This window comes from Ambystoma mexicanum, chromosome 12 (genome assembly GCF_040938575.1).
Source record: "Ambystoma mexicanum isolate Mex_15411 chromosome 12, UKY_AmexF1_1, whole genome shotgun sequence".
Taxonomy (NCBI): domain Eukaryota; kingdom Metazoa; phylum Chordata; class Amphibia; order Caudata; family Ambystomatidae; genus Ambystoma; species Ambystoma mexicanum.
Window position 1 is genome coordinate 406,514,012 of NC_090936.1, and position 21,559 is coordinate 406,535,570.

At 46.5% G+C, this 21,559-nt stretch overlaps 1 protein-coding gene across 3 annotated transcripts in view; it reads left to right on the forward strand.

The window, feature by feature from the left end:
* LOC138513577 (ubiquinol-cytochrome-c reductase complex assembly factor 1-like) overlaps positions 1 to 21,559 on the forward strand; it is a 778,211-nt gene that overhangs the window by 267,644 nt on the left and 489,008 nt on the right. For all 3 annotated transcript variants that reach the window (XM_069628534.1, XM_069628535.1, XM_069628536.1), the window contains one exon: positions 1,906 to 1,978. In XM_069628534.1, the coding sequence (XP_069484635.1) occupies positions 1,906 to 1,978 (73 nt within the window). The remainder of the gene's footprint in view (positions 1 to 1,905; positions 1,979 to 21,559) is intronic.

Below are 21,559 nucleotides of genomic sequence, written 5' to 3' on the forward strand. Positions count from 1 at the left end.
TACGTGCGTTCATGGGGTATTACCCAAATTGTTCGAACACAATTGTTCTAATTACCTAATTGACCGAAAGTCGAGGGTCCGAATTGACCTTAGCACAATTGACCGTATATATATATATATAAATATATATTGGTTTGGTTATGTGTATATATATGTATATGTATATATATATATATTTATATATATAATGGGGGTTGCGGGGGGGTTTCCCCCCGCATATATGTAACAATTGACCTTCACAATTCGGTCAATTTTGCAAAGGTCAATTGTAATTCGAACAATTGTAGTTCGAATAATTTGTATACAACCGTTCATGGAGACCAGGAAATTTACCCTAACATCCCAGTTCCTATTCGGATTAAAAATGCTTATATCGTCATCCCATCAGCGGTAATACCTGGTTTCCTGTACAGGTTATCATTGGTAGAGAGTTCCCCAGATTCTCCTCTCTCATGCAGGACACTCATGACAGGGTCCTCAAAGCATCAGTTTAGGGAACAATCCCTTTAGAGTCGGGCCAGTTAGGCATTTCATCAACCCAGGAAAGTTCCTTAATAAAGGTTTTCAAACTGTTACTTTTGAGTCTGTGTCTCTCTTGATACCATACCTGTCTCACAATACTCCTCAGGGCAAGATATCCTGGATCCAATCCCTACATGCTAATACAAGAGGTGTGGGCAACACCCCCCGGCGCGGCCCCCTCTGCCGCTGCTCCCTTTTGAGGACTACAGGACCATCGCGGAACTGCGAGAACCTTCCTTGGCTGACTTCTGTAACCATTCCTTGGTCAATGGACCTTTTCCACAACCACCCTCTTCCAAAAAAAGCTGTCTGCATACCCTGCCTGCCCAGCAAACTCGGCCCCCGATCCCCCTGTGTTCTTGCTGTAATCCTACAAACCAAAGCATTGAGAAAATAGACCACATACCCAGCTAACCAGTGTTGTGTGTGTTGATTCATCCTCTAGTGCCCACATCGTATCCTCTTGTAATGCAAGTTGGTACTGCACATATATAAGCAGGCACTTAGGGAGGGGATAGGAATTGGGACCCGCTCAACTGCCACCGTCATCCTCTGAGTAGGCCTGGCTTCTACTCTGATGGGTCTCACACCCGAGGGTGTAATCTCCCTCTGGCAATGCATTATACCCTGGTTACACAATAAGATGAGCAATGTTTCTACTCTGCTGGAAACCGCCATTGACTTAACACACTAGTCATAGTGCACAGATTATCTCTGAGGCGGAATGGTAGTTAATCTTTTATGCGCTTAACACCGTAGACCAGTCTCTAAGTGCTGGACCGTCCTCTTTCAAAGCTTTTGTATCTCAACAAGCACAGTTAAAAGGTGCACAATCGTGCACATGCTCCCCCCTCTTTGTTGGCTTTCTCCCCAGAATTGTTGCATTGTCCCCTCTCCTTTCCCCTATTGTGCCCCTTTGTCCACTTTGCCCCTTCTACTAGTGCACCCTTCCACCTCCTCCTGCACCTTCTCTTCCACATAAACCCACTTTACTTGTGCTCTTGCAAGCACCCCAGCACCACACCCTTGTACACCCCCACCTCCTTTGTGTATCTTAACCCTGTGATGCTTTTCACCCCGTGAGCTCTCTCTCCCCTTACTTTAGCCCTCATATATCCTGTGCTCCACACTCTTGATACGTTCCCTCCCACCGCTTAAGTCACACACAGACTTTTCAGTAGCTACATCTGTTGGCATTACCAATGCATATTTGAAGGACATTTGCCATGCTAACAGTACCATGAGAAAGAAATTCCTTGTTCAGCCGTCTATTATTTCAGATATTTCTTTATTGAAAAAACATTATGAAACTATTAGTTATAATATTTTGAATGTATTCTTTTAAAGTGAACTTGCATTTAATATGTTTTAATTAATTTACAGAAAATTAAAATTGCTGCCCTGCGTATGTACACCTGCTGTGTTGAAAGAATAGACTATGATGAATTCTTCGACAGTAAGTTATTCTTGTAATATACCGTTGGTAGTTGACTTTTGTTCCATTCTTGTGTGACATTATACATTGTGAATTGCTTACTTAATAATGCACAATCGTTTCATTGAGAGATTTTGATTCTGTAGTATTATTCTAAGCAAGCACTTTTCAGGCCGCTAGTTTTATTTTTGAAGTAGATGCATTTTGCATCCTTCATTTTTTAATGGTTACTTGTTTCACAGGTAGTAAAACAAATATTTTTTAAAACATTTTTTCCCACCATTCGTTTAGTTAACTTTTTGTTATTTGAAAACCCATTTCTTAACCTCTTTTTTTGGTTGTTGTTTTTTCCATGGTTCTGTTTTTGGTTTGAGCTTGTATGCCACCTGACAGACAATCCTAATGGGATGGAGTGCAGAGATGAGATGAGATGAGATAAGCTTAAGCTAGGTTTCCATCTTCACGATCCTGGGCTGCCGAGTTGTTTGAAGCACTTGCATGCTACTTCCTGACATGTGTTGCGCTTTTCATATTTGCTATCGGTCAATTTGTAAACCGTGACAGCTTTTCTCTTATGTTTTCACTGAGCAGAGCAAGTTTTATTAGTCGAAACCTATGATGATATATTGTATAATTAACCTTGTTCGTGAGGGGAAGAAGGCCAGCAAGTGACCTTATACTGCCTGTAGGTGTGCTCTGGGTCAGTACCCCGGATTTAACGTATTCTTTGTAGGCTTTACTTGTGTATTGAAGACAGATATTCAATAAAACAGATATTCAAAAAAACAGTTAGTAGAGAAACGCATTACACTGCAACACTGGCCCTTCCTTAGATACAAACAGGACTCAGGCTGCTAACTCTGAAGCAGATGACGCAGAATAGTTGCCCTCCACTTCTAAGGTCTTTCACGAGAGACTGCTCTGCATGATTTAGTTTCTATATTTGAAAATGTACCCAACTTCTGGCATAAATTGGCATGTTAATGGATATACCCACCCCAAAGCAAGCAGAATGGAGGTCACGCAGTTGCCGCCATTAAAAAGAAATCAGATGAAAAATACAATCGCCTTATAAATGAGGTGGTTTGAATCACCCAAAACCACCAACACAGTCCCGATTGGATACATCTGCCCCAGCTCATTGTAATACCCTGTCAGCGTGCCAAATTGCTCTGTCCGGCACCCCCTGACCCAGGTCAGACTTCGTAGTATTAGCCCACAAAGCTTTAGGTATCAACATTAGATGTGGAGCAGGGTTCTGCCATGGTGGGTGACGTGCACTGCTGTCGGCCCCTACTCCTTTTCATTAAATACAATCTCTGGTGGGCTAAACCCCAATACAAAGTATTAAACCAGTTGCAGAGGCCCCACGTGCCATGTTCGTGTTCAGCTATTAGTCCACCTGTTGAACTCCATTCCTCCCTGCCTGGGGTCTTGGCACATATTTGTTGGAGACTGATGGGCGTATTCTGCCCAAGGCCCTCTCGGCCGATATGTGCGAATCATATTTGTTTTTTCAGTAGATTTGTCAGCGCGCTCGTGACTCATATGATATGATATGGCATTTATAACCTGCCTATACACAGGTGTTTCAAGGCGCAAAGACTTTTCCTCAAATAACAGGAGACAAAGACAACCAGAAGTTAGATAACAATGCTCTTAGTACGATTTCAATACTCATCTACCGCGTAGACCGCTTCTTTGCTAACTGTGCACTGAAAAAACTGTCCAATCATTATACACAATCACTACATCCAAGTAGGCCTCAGCCAACATCCGCTTATTCTTTTTTATTTTTTCTTCTCTGACCAGTTGGAACAAATCATTTTTCTCCTTTCTTACCTTCCTCCCAGCTGCCCTCACCCACGAGTGGGAGTCAACCAATGCTACGAACAATGATATTGTATGCAATTGGCCTCCCCTATCCTTGTTCTATTAATTTGGGCTCCCTACAACCACTTTCACGTCTGAAAAAGGGGGCATGAATGATGCTTGTATTCTTTCTTTTTTCATGTCACTATAGTAGCCAACCTTTTCAAGGGTACTATTGGCCACCATTGAACATCTGGTCTGCTGGAATCATATAATTCACCATCAACATTTCTTCGTGTACATCTCCATATCTCCATTGAAATAGAGAGCTCCCCTGGCCTGGCCCAATTAGTGTTCCTGTGGGTGAAATATCAACTATAAGGCTGGGGTACCTGAAAATGTTATTGTTTAACCCTGTTGTCCTCACCCCTACAGATCAGGGCCATGCCTTCTTTCCATTTTCCCTCTTTCGTGTCATAGTAACCTTCCTCTAAGGCCACTTGTCTGGCACTTGTTTCCTTATTGACCTTTAAAAGGTTTAACAACACGATAGTGTAAATACAAAGCACTATAGTAACTACAAGTAACACAGAGAACAGTGTGGAGCTCAATTTCATCCAAGCATTACCATAAGGTGACTTTAAAGGGCTAAAAAGCCAACTCTATGTACCAACGTAAGCATTCTTCTCTGGAATTGTGTATAATCCATAACTATCCCCTAATCTTCTGAACCCCTATGATAATTTCTTTTTTACCTGATGCTGTTACTTCACTTTTAAGACAGCTGTTTTGGCAACATTCTTGTAGGTGAATATTTGTGACATTTGTAGTGACATACCTTCTGCAGTATGTCTCCTGGAGCCAATTCACATGTGGCCTCAAGAACACTGCAACTCCCAAAGATAATTCAAGTGTAATAGTCCAAAACAAAAAAAAACACAGGGACCCATTTACCTGTTTGCTTCATACCTGAGGTAACTAGTGAGGTAACAAGGGAAAACCCCTCAATAAAACCAGTATCAAGTGCAAACCCAGGGACAGAACCACCGGAACAAATGGATATACACAACCTTGGGACATGGTGGGGTCATGACTCAGACCCGAAATTTCGTTTAAACAATGCACTAAGATGCGAGGACACAGCCGCTGGGAGTGAGACTGGGAATACAGCCGTCGGGTCTGAGAAAGGGATCAAGCAGCAGAGATGAGCAGGTGCGGGGAGCCGCGGGCCGGATCAAACCTACATTGAGCGGAATACACCAGAGCAGGGTGACGGGACGGCAGAAATGCTGCGCTCCCATGAGTCGGCAGCCCCGCGGCGGGAAGACAGCGACACGCCACGCTCCCATGAGATGGTATCCCCGCTGCGAGAGGACAGTAAACCCGTACCTGCCAACGGGACCCAAGCTAAACACCCACGAATAAAAACACACTTGGCAGGCAGCCTCCTAAATACACACACACACACACACACACAAACACACTTACCTGGAACTGTGGGTCTCAGCAAGGGTCAGACTAGACCCAGAGAATGGGAGTCAAATCCAGACAGCGTTCTCCTACACAATGTCTCAAGAGGAAGGGGCGGGGCTTGGAGGGGTATTTATAACCTGGGGAGTAGGACAAGTCCTGATTTGTTAATGACAACCTGTGTATATAAACCAGAGTCAGTAGAACGGTTGGGTGTTAATTCTTGGTTTTGTTGCAGAGCCAACCAGACGTGGAGACAGGAGCTGCGGGAGGCTTATGGGCGTATGAGGACTAAAAGGAGACGGCTATCCAGAGGTCCTTATTGCATTCCCTGCAAAGAACCAGGAAAAGGAAACAGCAGGAGACGGAAGAATTAGAGAGAATCCTTCTGTGCAATTTTTCTTTTCTCTTCATTATATTCTACCACTTTTTTTTTACTTTGATTTGTGAGTCAAATAAAGACAACATTTCCTTTCAATTGAACCGCCTGTCTGCCTTCTTGTCACAAATTTTGGTGACAGAAGCGGTGGGATTTCAAACACGCCATGGAGGCAATAATCAAGGCGCTGGCAGACGGACAACAACAACTACAGCAGTTGGTGCAGGTACATAGTCACCAAGCCCAAGTGGACCACCTAGCACTACAGCAAACTCTACAATTACAAGCAGCAACGCTGGACACCCTAAAGCAAGTCACAGAAGCGATGGTGTCTCACAGAGGTTCAACGCCTGCCCCTTCTAATGTGCTGCAGAAGTTTCAACAGGGGGACAATCCAGGGTATTTCTTTACGAACTTTGAACGGGTCGCCAGGAACTCACAGTGGCCAGTAGAGAAATGGGGTCACTTTATAGCACCCTTATTGACCGGCTCCATGCAAGGGGCCTACCAGGCGGCAAATCCAAATGGTGACACAACCTATGCGGATATCAAAAGAACCATTCTTGAGAGGATGGGCATAGATGATGAGGCATACCGCCAAAAAGGCAGCTGCATAATCGGGTTCATGATTTAACGGACAAATTGTTAAAACCCGCCAACTGCAATTTACAGGAAATAATGGAGAAGATAAAACTAGAACAATTTGTAGATGCCCTCCGAAGTGCCATGCAAAGGTGGGTACGGCAACATCATTGGCCTACCCTCAACGAAGCAATAGACATCACAACCGCTTTCCAAAAGGCCGGAGGAACACGGGTAATCCCGGTGGAAGTAAATAGGAACATTCCTCTTAAGCCAGCAGGAACAGTAGAGATCAAGCCTCCACGAATGGAACCAAAAGCGGGGGTACGGCCCAACACCAACAGACAGCCTCAATGCTTTGATTGCGGGGAATGGGGCCACATTGCCCGGTTCTGCCCAAGAAAACCCAAGGCCGAACCAATGGAAATCAGTTGTGTCCAGAGTCGGGAAGAAGACAAGCCATACTTGGTTGAGGTCTGAGTCGATGGGGTTCCCAGGCAAGGTCTTCTTGACAGCAGACGCGAACAGACTGCCATCCGACCAGAAGTAAGTGTATCGGGTACCAGGGGGGATCGTGTAATTCCAGTAAAATGTGTGCATGGAGACACCAAAACATACCCTTCCAAACAGGTTACTATAGAAGTCAACTGGGTTAGTACACCTATGGAGGTAGCCATCATACCACACATACCAGCCCCAGTGTTACTCGGAACAGACCTACCCGCCTTTAATGACTGTGTCACGGATATGGAGTGGTTAAAATCGGCCCCATTTTCCCACATGGACATTGCAGAAGAAAGAGAGAGGGAACCCAAGAAAACGAGCAGAGAAGTTGGGATGAGAAAAAAAAGTGTCTGAAAAGGTTCAGTGGGATAGTGGCCTGGGTTCCCGAGGATAAAAGACTGTCCTTTAGGAGTGAACCCCTAACGGACCTGACTTTAAAAAATGTCCGGGAACAAGCTGTTAATGAGTCCAACAATCCACAGGATTACCCCAGATTCAAGTTGGCAAGAGGCCTTCTATACAGAGTTACCAAGAAACCGAATGAACCGGAGTTGGAACAGTTGCTAGTACCTGCCAGTTTCAGACCCTCCATAATTGAACTGGCTCATGATAATCGGACAGGAGGACATATGGCCCGAGAAAAAACCCAGGATAAAATTCTGAAGAGGTTTTATTGGCCAGGGTATAAAGAGAGGTGGCAAAATACTGCAAAGAGTGCCCAGTCTGCCAGAAGACAAACCTAATAAAACCACTTTGCACACCCTTAAGACCGATGTCATTGATAAAGGAACCATTCTTCCGGATTGGCATGGATTTGGTTGGTCCGTTGGAGCCCAGTAGTCACGGATACCAGTATCTTTTGGTAATAGTAAACTATGCCACAAGGTACCCGGAAGTCTTTCCCAGGAGAGGCATAAGTGCCGTACAAGTATGTAACCAACTGGTACCATTTTTTTGCCAGAGTGGGGATTCCATCGGAGATAGTGAAGGATCAAGGCCGGAATTTCACATCAGGAGTAATGCTCAGAGTATGCCAACAGTTGCAAATTAAACAAATACACACTTCTATATATCATCCCCAAACGGATGGGTTGGTAGAGCGCTACAACAAGACAATCAAACTAATGCTCAAGAAGGTAACAGCCCCTACAGAAAAAGACTGGGACAGAGCTGTTCCATGGGTACTCATAGTGCTAAGAGACACCCCGCAGCCATCAACAGGGTTTTCTCCGTTTGAATTATTGTTTGGACACTGCCCGAGAACCGTCTTAGACATTGCCAGAAATGAATGGGAAGAAGAAGAGGAAGCCACAACCCTTGCAGACTACGTAATAGAACTAAGAATTAATTTGTCTAAACTGAGGGAGCTGGCCCAAGAAAATCTGGGTAGGTCTCAAGTGGCACAGGAAAAGTTTTACAAGAAGAAGACTAGAGTCCTCAGCTTTAAAATAGGGGACCAAGTGCTAGTGCTCCCACCCACAAGCCATAATAAGATGTTGGCCCAGTGGAGAGGGCCATTTAAAATAACAGCAATCTTAGGCCTGGTAAATTATATGGTAGAACAACTGGATCGCAGAGAGAAAACTCAGAACTACCATATAAATCTACTTAAAGAATGGAAAGAACCTGAAGCATATACAACCAACATCTAGGTGGCTACTCGCGAAGAACAGGAACCGGCCTTTAATGCAGTCCAGTGGTGTTCCCAACTAACCGCAGAGAGGAAAAAGGAATTGGAAGACCAATTTAGTACATTAAGGAATGTATTTTCCTTCTTCCCAGGATGAACGACCTTGGTAGAGCACAAAATAGAAACGGAACCAGGACAAACAGTGAGAATACGTCCATACCACCTTCCCGAGTCAAAAAGGGCGTCCGTGCAAGCAGAAGTAGAAGAAATGTTGAGACTAGGAGTAATAGAACTTTCATGCAGTCATTGGTCCTCCCCTATCGTACTGGTCCCAAAGCCCGACTGAAGTATCCGGTTTTGCATGGATTATAGGAAGCTGAATTCGATCTCAACATTCCAAGCTTATCCAATGCCCCGCATCGATGAACTCATCGGCAATTGGGTTCTGCCCATTTCATTAGTACCATAGAGCTGGTGAAAGGGTACTGGCAGATTCCCTTGAGATTGGAAGATAAACTAAAAACAGCCTTCTCGACCCCTTCAGGACTATACCAATTTACGGTACTACCGTTCGGGTTGCATTGTTCCCTGGCGACATTTCAAGCCTTGATGAATCGAATACTAGCCCCACACTGTCAATATAGTTCAGCTTACTTAGATGAGATAGTAGTGTACAGCCGAACCTGGAAGGAGCATCTGGAACATCTCACTGCAGTAATGAAATCACTACAAACAGCTGGTTTGAAAATAAACCCCAAGAAAACCATACTAGCAGCCAACCAGACCAGGTACCTAGGGTATCTAGTAGGGAACAGAGTTATCAGACCGCACATGGACAAAGTAGAGACTATTATAAAGCTGCCAATGCCTAGCAACAAGAAACGAGTAAGAGCCTTTTTGGGGTTCATTGGTTACTACAGGAGGTTCATTCCTCTATTTTCATCAATCGCCAGTCCACTGACAGAAACCCTCAAAACATCTTACACAGGAGACATACTAAAGGACGGAAATGCGTTAAAAACCTTTCATAAACTCAAAAACATCATATCGGCGCATCCTGTTCTACGGTGCCCGAACTTTCAAGAGCCATTCTTTCTACAAACCGATGCATCTGGCTTAGGGTTGGGTGCAGTGATCTCACAAGGTGGTGAGACAGATTTACGCCCGGTGGCATTTATAAGTTGGAAATTGTTGCCTCATGAGTTGGGATACTCCACCATCGAAAAAGAGTGTTTAACAATCAAATGGGCAATTGAGACTCTCAGATACTACCTGGCTGGACGCCGATTTACTGTGTACACTGATCATGCACTGCTTCAATGGCTGGCCAAACACAAGGATTCGAACCAAAGGGTTTTTTGATGGTTCCTCACGTTACAGGAATTTTGTTTTCAGACCATACACATACCAGCTGCATTTCAATTGATTCCGGACTATCTGTCAAGATGTCTTGATCAACCCGAACAGTTTGAATCTTCGGGGGATATGTGTAATAGTCTGGAAGAAAACACAGGGACCCATTTACCTATTTGTTTCATACCTAAGGTAACTAGTGAGGTAACCAGGGAAAACCCCTCGATAAAACCAGTATCAAGTGCAAACCCAGGGCCAGAACCACGGGAACAAACGGATATACACAACCTTGGGACATGGTGGGGTCGCGACTCCGACCCGAAATTTCGTTTAAACAATGCGCTAAAATGCGAGGGCACAGCCGCCGGGAGTGAGACAGGGAATACAGCCGCCGGGTCTGAGAAAGGGATCAAGCAGCATAGAGGAGCAGGCGCGGGGAGGCGCGGGCCGGATCAAACCTACATTGAGCGGAATGCACCGGAGCAGGATGACGGGATGGCAGAAATGCAACGCTCCGATGAGGCGGCAGCCCCGCTGCGGGAAGACAGCGACACGCCGCACTCCCATGAGACGGTAGCCCCGCGGCAAGAGGACAGTAAACTCGTACCTGCGAACGGGACCCAAGCTAAACACTCACAAATAAAAACACACGAGGCAGGCAGCCTCCTAAATACACACACACACACACAAACACACTTACCTGGAACTGTGGGTCTCAGCAAGGGCTGGACTAGACCCAGAGAATGGGAGTCAAATCCAGACAGCGTTCTCCTCCACGATGTCTCAAGAGGAAGGGGGCGGGGCTTGGAGAGGTACTTATAACCTAGGGAGTAAGTCCGGATTGGTTAATGACAACCTGTGTATATAAACCAGAGTCAGTAGAAGGGTTGGGTGTTCATTCTTGGTTTTGTTGCAGAGCCAACCAGACGCGGAGACAGGAGCTGCGGGAGGCTTATGGGCGTACGAAGACTAAAAGGAGACAGCTATGCAGAGGTCCTTATTGCATTCCCTGCAAAGAACCAGGAAAAAGAAACAGCAGGAGACGGAAGAATTAGAGAGAATACTTCTGTGCAATTTCTCTTTTCTCTTCATTATATTCTACCACCTTTTTTTTTACTTTGATTTGTGAGTCAAATAAAGACAACATTTCCTTTCAATTGAACATCCTGTCTGCCTTCTTGTCACATCAAGGTTATTTTGTTTTTATTCATTGGACTCAGAAAGTCATCCCTCTCTAAGCTAGTGATGGCAAATCCCCTCCTAGCCTAGGCTTTCCTTTACGTCACTAGAGTTTGGTAACCCCTACTATCTAATAGCTATCCCAGTTAATACTAGTGATGGTGTAAAGGCAAAAATCTTATCACACTAACTCCCTCTGGACACAATCTAGGCGGTCCCTAACCTAAGATACCTAAAGGTAGTTTTCAATAAGAATAGGTGCCTCTCAGGCCTTACCTGGAATATAACTTCCAAGCCCTCCTTCTCTTCCTGTGACTATCTGCATCTGTCCCTGTTCTCCCTCTTCCTCATCCCTCCTCTCCTACCCTCCTATCCTTCGTTATCCTTCCTACTCTCACTCAGATGTTCCTCTCTCCTCTCATTCTCTACAACCTACTTCCACCCTCAGATCTTAGTCTCTCCTGCTATGCTTCTCGCTGTACCACAATATCGCTCTCTACTACTTCCCCTCTCTTCATTCTACTACTCCTACCACACCTTCCTTCCCAGTCACCCTACGTTCACCCTTGCATACACCTTTCACGCACTAGGATAAGCAGTCCTTCCCTAGCCCATGCATCCTCAACCTCGGGCTAGTCACCAGGGAATGGTAACCCCTACTATCTAAAATAACTGCCTAGCTCAAGGTGATGGCATCAAGGCAAATGCTTTATCTGTCTAAACTTCATTGGGGAACAATATATGTCCCCAGCATGACTTGGGTTATGTATTGGGTGCCTTTCAGACATTCAGGCCCTGCTTGGTCTTGCCCTTACAAGCCAGACTACTCTCCCTAGATCTAGCTGTAGCTCTCCCTAATCTACTTCTAATTTCCTGCTTCCTACCCCCCGTCTTTTCTCTCTCTGCTTGACGCTTCTTCTTCTGACCCTCTGATGGTTCCCTCTCTATGGTCCACCTTCACCCTATGATCTTGCGCCCTACTACTCTCTTCCCTCTCCTCTCTCCTCACAATTTCTCTACATTACTACTACTCCTTCCTCCATACTACAGAATTGTACGATCGGACCGAAAAAAAGACCGTACAAAAAGTCCAAAAAATGCTACCACCAAAGGTTCGAACACCAAAAGTTCGAACGTTTGGTGGTAGCTTTGTAGGTAAGTATATAAAAAAAGACTGCAGGTGTTGCGGGGGTGTCCCCGCAACACCCCGCTCACTATACAATGTGGTATAGTGAGCAGGGTGTTGCAGGGGACACCCCCGCAGCACACCCAAAAAAAAATAATAATTTTAAAATAACAGGGGCTGCGGGGGTGTCCCCCACAACATCCCGCTCACTATACAATGTGGTATAGTGAGCAGGGTGTTGCAGGGGACACCCCCGCAGCACACCCAAAAAAAAATAATAATTTTAAAATAACAGGGGCTGCGGGGGTGTCCCCCAAAACACCCCGCTCACTATACTGTGTGTTATAGTGAGCAGGGGTTGCGGTAGACACCCCTGCAGCTCCCGAAGACAAAAAAGAAAGAAAAAAGAAAGAAAAAACAAAAGAAAAGGACCCTGCGGCGCCGGTTCCTGATCACGCAAGGACTCAGCATGTAAAAAAGGTAAGTAGGGTTTGTTTATGTTGGGGGTATGGGTGGGGCTGTGTTGAGGGTGTGGGTGGGGGTGTGGGTATGTAGGGGTTTTGAATGCATGTTCACATGGGAAATGTGCAAACCTTTTGTGGTTCACACATTTCCCAATTGAAAAAATCACTCAGATCCCATACTACTACTTCCTCCCCACTATTACTGCCTCCTCACTACTACTACTCCTTCCACACTACTTCTGCTTCACCAAAACCACCTCCCTCAATCGCCCTCCTTTCACTTCCCACCCTCTCATTTACCCCCTACTCCACAAGCTCATTTAAACTAAGTACCACTTTATCCCACTAACCAATACCTCATCTGCCTGAATAATATGCCCCAATGCTTCTCTGCACCGCCCTTCCTCCGCATAGTCGCTTGGTCTGCCTCCTCTGACCTCACCCGAACAACCCATTTGGTATGTCGTCTTTAGAGACACAGAAAGTCTGCCCAAATCGAATTTGAAACCAAACTCACCATCGCAGGAAGAAACTGCAGCTCGAGCACCTGGCTACTAAAACTGAAAAGGGGACGGGGTTAAACGTTTTTTTCAAAGGGATTGTGTCCTCCGACGTATTCCTTATCTTGATAGATTACATCCCAGCTTGCTGGCCTGGGAAAAATGTTCAGTGGAGGGCGCTGCTCGTCGACGTCCCTCGAGCTGGTGTCCCTCGACAGCCACCGTCTCGACGCCGTCATTGTGCGTATAAATAGACCCACGCAGAGACCGTTGCTCAGTTCTGTTTTTCTGCACTTCGTGGGCCTCGGAATCGTGTCGCTCAGTTCTTTCTTCAAGAAGATTCATCTTATTCCTCAAAGAATATCATCTTTATTCAATGACTTCCTCATCGAACCGTCGACCCCACGGTCCGGCTTCAAAAAGTGTTGCGATTGTGGGAAGAAAATGTCGTTGACGGATCCTCACAGGATCTGTTTGTGGTGCCTGAGATCGGAGCATCACTGTTCGGAATACGAGGACTGTATGTCCATGACGGCCAAAGCCTTGAAGGAGCGTAAGGGGAAGCTAGAAAGAGGTAAGACTCTTAACTTCTACTCCTTCCAAAGTTTCTTCGGCAGAGTCAAGACATTCGACTCCTTGCCGTCACAGGAAACCTTCCAGTTCAAGGTCTCGAAGCGGTTCCCATCAGTCTTCGAGATCGAAACACTCGAAAAAGAGGCGTCATAGATCTCCCTCTTCTTCTTCGGTTTCCCCGGAAAGGGTCACCTGCCCCACGAAACACAGCTCTCCAGCTATGGGAGGAATTCCGTAAGAAAATGCTTAGCATCTTTGAGAAAGCGGCCTCGACCCCCTCGGAGATGGCTAAAGGTGATACCCTGGGTGAAAGACCTGAAAAATCAAAACGCCGCGAGTCGTTGCACCCGGCGAACGAAACAGCCTGAGAGTGTCATGAAACCTTGAGTAAAGGCAGTAAGACCGCGTCATCAACGCCGTCGTTGAAGGTTTCTTCGACTCACAAATCCGCGGCATTGACGCCTTTGTCGAAGGGTCCGTCGACGTATAAATCGGTTGCATCGACACCGTCTTCGACGCCACTGTCGACTCCGATAAAAGACAGACGTACTACTGTCACTACATCTCAGTCAGTAGAGGTGCCGAGGACTTCGACCATGACCTCGAGGAGACCGTCGACAACTTTGACGACTCTGAGTAGGATTCCGATCCTCTTGAGTACTTCGAGGTCTCTTCAAACTTTTTTGACGCCTTTTTCGGGTTTGTCGAAGCCTTTGACTTCCACGTCGACAACTTCGACGTTTTCTCAACCGGTGACAACAAATCTGGCCCCTTCTGCTCTAGAAATGGGTTTAAACCATAACCTAGGTCTGATTATTTTAGATCTGTGTCCTCTATACATGAGGAAGGGGAGGATTCCGACCATGAGAGGCCCTTTGGGGGTTGCAAAGGACCACAACACCCATAGCAGAGGAATGTATCTCTGAAGAGAACAGGTTAAAGGATCTTCAAGACTCTTTACATGAGGCAAGTGGTTTAGATACTTCTCCAGAAGTAGAGTTTACTAAACCAGACCCTGGGGAGCATGCTGAGACCCCTTATAGGGTTCTGATGGCCAGAATAATAGAGTTCATGGGGTGGTCTACACCTACACCGTCTTTTCAGCAGGATGACCTTACTGACATTTTAGTTAAAGGTCCTCAGGAAGATCCTGTTGTTCCTTTTCATACTGCACTGCAAAGAAAAATCTCTGCTAATTGGGGAAACTCCTGAAGTTATCCCGGCAGTTAACAAAAAATGATCTGCCAAATACAGGGTATCTGCTTCAGACCCTGAATATTTGAGCAAACATCCAAGTCCAGAGAGTTTGGTTGTGCAAGCAGCAACTTCATCAAATAGTAGATCTGCATACCCTACTATTCCACAAGACAGGGATGATAAAAGGTTTGATGCTATGTCAAAAAAGTCTTTTCGGCATGTAGCATGGCGCTTAAATTTATTAAAGCCACTTGCACGCTTGCAAGATTCAGCCATGCACTTTGGGAGTGTGCTTCATCTGTGGCTGACTGTCTCCCTGAAGGAAAGGAAAGGGAAGCATTTTTAAACATCATTAAAGATGGGAAAGATGCAATGTGCGAGTCCCTTCAAACAGGCATTGATTCTGCTGACAGTATCAGCAGGGCCATGGCGGCAAGTACTACAATCCTCAGATTTGCGTGGTTTATACCGCTGCCGTTGGAACAGATTTTGCAGCTAGTGTAGAGAAAAGAATATTGAACCCTTTACATGCGGTACACCAATGGTGTTATCTTTTTTGCTCTTTTTGGCGAATTCAGGTCTTCAAGTTGGTACGATCAAGGGCTACCTCGCAGCGCTGTCAATCTTCAAGCGCACTGCAGAGGAGCCACCATATTTCAAAATACCCCTAGTAATCCAATTTCTGAAGGGGTTAACTAATGTCTATCCCCCAAAGCTGTTCCACGTTCCCTTTTGGGACTTAAATCTAGTCCCAAAAGGGAACTTGGAAAAAAATCTAGACCAACTGTTTATAGGTTATGCAGGACACAAATTAGGATTGCCAATCACAAAACAGACCATCTCAAAACGGATTATTTTAGCCATTCTAGAATGCTACAAATTGGCAGGGAAAGAGCACCCTCAACACCTAATGGCTCATTCAACCAGGGGTATCACAGCCTCTTTGGCTCTCCAAAGAGGGGTACCGATTCGGGACATGTATGCGGCTGCCACATGGTCGTCCGCACATACCTTTACAAAATTCTACAATCTGGATTCCTCCTCTAGCCAGGAGACAAGATTTGGCAAAGCTGTGTTACACTTTGTTCATCCTGAAAGGGAAATATTTCAATTTTGCTCCCACCTCCTTTTGCACACCACTGCTATGGGAGTCCATCAAGATAAGGAATACGTCGGAGGACACAATCCCTTCGAAGAACAAGTTACTTCTTACCTTGTAACGTTCTTCTGATGGGATGTTCCTCCGACGTATTCCTTATCGCCCCTCCCATCCATGCCCGCAGTAAAACTTCACTTGTAGTTGCAGTTTACGCTCCTTCAAGGTCAATAACCAATTCATGCACAGCTAAATTTCAAGCTTCAAAACGGAACTGAGCAATGGTCGCTGCGCGAGTCTATTTATATGCACAATGCCATCGGCGCCGAGACGGTGGCTGTCGAGGGACAACAGCTCGAGGGATGTCGAAGCGCAGCGCCCTCTACTGAAAAAATGTCCGAGGCCAGCAAGCTGGGATGTAATATATCAAGATAAGGAATATGTCGGAGGAACATCCCATCGAAAGAACGTTACAAGGTAAGAAATAACTTGTTCTTCTCCATCGAACCTCTCATGTGTGACCCAGCCCCTGGGGCAAAGGAGGCATAGATTTGGCTACAAGTCGGGTGAGCATTGGAACCAAAGGATGGGACAGGACCTCAATATAAATGGACACAATGAAAGGCAAAGTTAGGGTTTCTGGAGTGAGGACAGGTGTTGAGGTGGGTTGAAAGACCAGGCAGAGGATGGATGAGGTAATGGTGTGTTGAAGACTTGGTGTCAGATTTGGAGCAGAATACGGGTGAGGTATTGATTGTGAGTGAGACGGTACCAGTTGTGTGTAGCGGAGTGTGAAACGGGACGGGAAGGTTGTAAAAGTATGTGATAGGACAAGGAAAGGGGGATAGAGTGTAGGAGGAGTTAGAATGAGAGATAAGACTGTAGGGGCTGTGGAGAAGAGTACAACGAAGTGTGTGGGAATAGCGAGAGCAGCGTGAAGTAGTAGGTGGGAGGCGGGGTTAAGAGATAGGCAGAGAGAGTGTGCTAAGGTTAGGGCACATCAGTGTAGAATGAGGATTGTGTGTCAGAGAGAGGAGGAGAGGGTTGTTGAAGGCGAAGAAGAGAGGGAGTACGGAGAGTAGTTTATGTTAGATATTGGAGTAGAGAGTAGAATAGAAAGGGGGAAGAGTAGAACGAGTAAGAAAGTAGAAGAGGAGAAGGTGAAGAGAGAGAGAAGTAGTCTGGGTGAAGAGAGAAGAGGGGTGAGGAAAAGAGTGAGAGTGAGAGCAAGGACATTGGATGTTCAGAAATTGAGAGGGAAGGTGAGGGGGGGGAAGGAGGAGAGAGAGAGAGAGAGAGAGAGAGAGAGAGAGAGAGAGAGAGAGAGAGAGAGAGAGAGAGAGAGAGAGAGAGAGAGAGAGAGAGAGAGAGAGAGAGAGAGAGAGAGAGAGAGAGAGAGAGAGAGAAGAGAGAGAGAGAGAGAGAGAGAGAGAGAGAGAGAGAGAGAGAGAGAGAGAGAGAGAGAGAGAGAGAGAGAGAGAGAGAGAGAGAGAGAGAGAGAGAGAGAGAGAGAGAGAGAGAGAGAGAGAGAGAGAGAGAGAGAGAGAGAGAGAGAGAGAGAGAGAGAGAGAGAGAGAGAGAGAGAGAGAGAGAGAGAGAGAGAGAGAGAGAGAGAGAGAGAGAGAGAGAGAGAGAGGAGAGAGAGAGAGAGAATATATCAGGGAAAGGAGTGAAAGGGAGTGACTGAGGGAGAGATTGAACCAGAGCCGCTGATATTAGAACTTTCATTCATTAAGCCATATCGACAACCCAGTGGAGTGTTAATCTAGGCATCTTTAGAAAATCCCTGTATGAGCCAGATAGAAAAGGCTGTCTTTAGACTCTCAACAACTAGTTGCAAACTAGGAGAATAGAGAAACCTGGGCCAGGGTGGTGGGAATCCCACAAGAGGACGAGAGAGGGATGCCCCATAGTGTACCCAACCCTCCCCTGCTTCGGTGTATAACACTGAACAATCGGCTTATGTTATCATCAAACAGTTCGCTCATATTGACATTGAACAATCTGCATATGTCATGTTATTTAAAGAAATAAAAACCTTTAAACTGCTTCTTGAAGTCTGGGCATTTCTTAAGGCCATCTGTGACCAGATTTCCCCACACTCCCCACTAGTTGTTGGAAGGAATGTAACCTCCACATATTGCAAGTTATCATATCGTATGTCCCACCCTCTTTCACTTTTTTAGGCAAGTAATGCCTGGACATCCACCAACCCCTCTGTTCTCTTTCTGTGCAGCCTGTATTCTTTGTTGAATAGTTGCCTAAGCTTGGAAAAAGTTGACGATATAGTCTGTTTATTTACCACCCTACTGCCAATCTCAAGTCTCCCCAATTCTATCCATAGTATTACTGAGACTTAAGGTATTTTCTACAGCTTCTTCAAATGCATTGACCACCAGGGACTCCAAATATAAGGTTAGGAATTATGCATCAATGTGGGTAGTGGCTGCTCTCCTGAGATCAATAGTGATCTTTTCACCATTGCTGAAATACCTGTAATAATCCGTTGAATACTGCTGCCGCACTGTTAAGTGCTTTCCATATTGCATCGCTCCTTACTCTTACATCCCGTACACCTTTCCTCCATACTGCATGGTCGTCCCTCCCCAAGGCACGGCAGACAGAACCTTTTGCACCAGAAAAAACCTTCTTCCCTTTTAAATTTAGAGGCGTGGTGGGGGTGCGGCCCTGGGAGCATGTGCTGCCCTGTCTCTGCCCTCCGGCGCCTCACCTCACTGCCTTTTCGCGTCAACGGAACGGGCCGAATTCAGCAGCGCTCCTGGGTTTGGCTTCGGCCATGTAATTCCATGCACTGATACTTCTTCTCTTTGTCTTTTACTCATTCAGGTACTCTGTCTTCAGGCGTCACAACCCCCCCCGGCGCATATCAACTTCCACAGGGTTCAGCAGGTGTTCATCCTGTGACGGGCTCTTCCCAACTTCAGACCCCCACGCCCTCTGCCTACGTTGGCTTGGCCCAGACCACGGTTGGCAAGCTTGTACAGCGTGCAACGCCCTGTCTTCGAGGTTCTTGAAGAAACAGACCTAGTCGGTGGAGGGAAGCTCTTCCAGAAGTCGCCTCCAGAGGACCTCAAGGACTTTGTGAAACATCGATCCAGGCCCAAGGTAGGGCCTCTATTTTCCATAGCACCCTGCAAGGGAGACTCCTTCCCAAGGACTCGCCTGCGTGCAAGGGACTGCTCAGGTCCTCATACCAGAACGTGCACTGAGGCTGCTCCAGCTACCGGCCTTCAGGCCGAGGGATCCTCAGATCCTCCCCGTGACAGTGTTGAGGGACTGGAAGATTTTTGTACCGGGTCAGAGTCAGCGAAATGCAGGCGCTGGTCGCCTCAGAACCATATAGTACCTTTCACAGGGGCAAAGTAGTCCTGCAGACACACCCAGCATTTCTGCCTAAGGTGCCGTCTGCTTTTCATTTGAATGAGGAAATAGTCCTTCCTACGTTTTTTGCCGTTCCTAAGGACGAGGCACAGAGAGTTCTGCACTGCCTAGATCTCAGGCTCGCCCTGAAATGGTACCCTGACAGGACCAAGGGCTTCCGCAAATGAGATGCCCCATTTGTCACTTTCGGAGGTGCAGGGACCAGGCTACCAGGCCTCCAAGGCCTCCATATGCCGCTGGATGGTCTCGGCCATCAAAGCGGCATAAGAGGGCCAGCACAAGCCGATTCCGGCGAACATGCACGCCCACGCAGTCAGGGCCAAAGCAACAGCCACCGCATTCCAGTGCCATGTCCCTTGACAAGTTATAAGCAGGGTGGCCACTTGGGCCACTCCCTCAGCTTTCTGCAAGCATTACTGTTTGGATGCCGGCTCTAGATCTGATGCGGCTTTTGGGCAGGCGGTCTCAGGAACATATTTGCTTAAGGAGGGTCTCCTCTCCACCTGGGGGCCACATTCAGTTGTAATCGGCCATGCAGCATGGACGAAAGGGGACGGGAATTAAGAGAAATTATAAATTACTGACCGTAGTGTTAGTCCCCTTTCCTCCATACGTCTCACCATCCTCCCCCCTAATAATACTGGTGTCATTAGGCAATGTTAAATCTATTGTCGACGCATCAATGGAGACTTAGGTGTGGCGCTGGAGGGCGAGTCAGGGCAGCGCATGCTCCCAGGGCCGTACCCCCACGCGCCTCTAAATTTAAAGGGGAAGAATGTTTTTTCTGGTGAAAAAGGTTCCGTCTCCCCGTCCCTTGGGAGGGATGCCTATGCAGTATGGAGGAAAGGGGACCAAGAGTACGTTAGTCACTACAGTGAGTAACTTATAATTTCCCTGTTCTGGTGTGTTGTATAGTCCTCTACCTGTCCCCCTCCCCTGCCAGTTCCCCCCTCTTTGTGTGCTGCCCATAAGGTGGGGAACTGTGCCTTCCTTACTCCTATATCTCTATTAATATGCAAATACTTATTTTGCAGAAGTGTGATTACTTCGCTAGTGCTGAATGTGCATTGTATCATTGCCTTGACCATATTTTCTGCCATAACTTGAGGTTGGAGGGTGCTGTGCATAGTGCCTACTTGTCCCTGCCCTACTCTAAATCAGTTATGCAGGACACTCTTCCCTCCTTTCTACGTCTCCCACTTCTCTCCCTATCCTGGCCCCACCCTCCATATTTGTTTGTGAGGCTACCAGTACTGCCTCAGTCTTAATCTGCTCCCTCTGTCTGTCGGCCATCCGCTTTTCTTCAAGTTCCTGTTGGTGATCCCAAATGTCTTCTACAGGGGAATGTGGTTTCCAGCATTCTAATACAGTTTCTGACCTGTTTGATGGTCCCACAATACAGTTCCTTAGGTGTGACCCCTACATTCTAGGCGTTCTGTGTAGTCCGACAGTAATCCCGTGTTAACACTTCCCATGTCCATCTATTCCGCATGACACATCCCCATTCCCCGGAAGGACCCAACCCTAGTGCCCACATCTAGCGCTTCCTAACCAAAACTGTTCGGCCACCCTGTACACCTTCGTTATCGACCCATTCCATTAATTGATGGTCATTTATAGTCATTGTTTCTTGGGATAAAACAATCAGTATTGTGACAGATGGCCTTAGATCCTGTTGCATCATCTACAAGGCTGTCACCCTGAAGTGTGCAAGCTACCTCACTGAGAAACTCAGCATCCCCAGAGGCCTACGATCCACCAGAAGTGAGAAAATGTGCAGACTTGAACTCTGATGGTGTAGAAAGGAAAGAACCTGAAGACAGGCTTCTCTGTCTACACTCCAAGACTCTGGAACCTCCTTCCCGTAAACATCAGATTTGCACCATCGCTTCTACAGTTCAGGAATGAGCTCAAGACCCTCCTCTTCAATAAATGGCTCCTCCCTAACACCTAGGTTCAAACACCCTGCACTCGCCACCCTATCTGAGACTGTGATCTCCTCCCCACTGTCTCCTTCCCTGGTTGCTTGTAGATCCTGTGCTGCCAAATGCCTATCCTCACCCTCCTCTGTTAGCTTCCTGCTCCCCTTCTCTCTGTTTACCTCACTGTGTTCTACCCCCATGATTGAAAACACTCCGTTGCTTCCCGGAGCTAGTTCAGCGCTCATTGAATACCCTAATAATAATCCCCAGACGAAAGATTTATTTTCACCACAATTCATTATGTATACAAACAGGCGTCTTGGGAGGTTGCGGTGGACGTGGTCTAAGGGGTACCCTGGTCTATGTGCCACCATCCTATGGGGCTCCCTCCACCCTAATCCAGACTTCCCTAT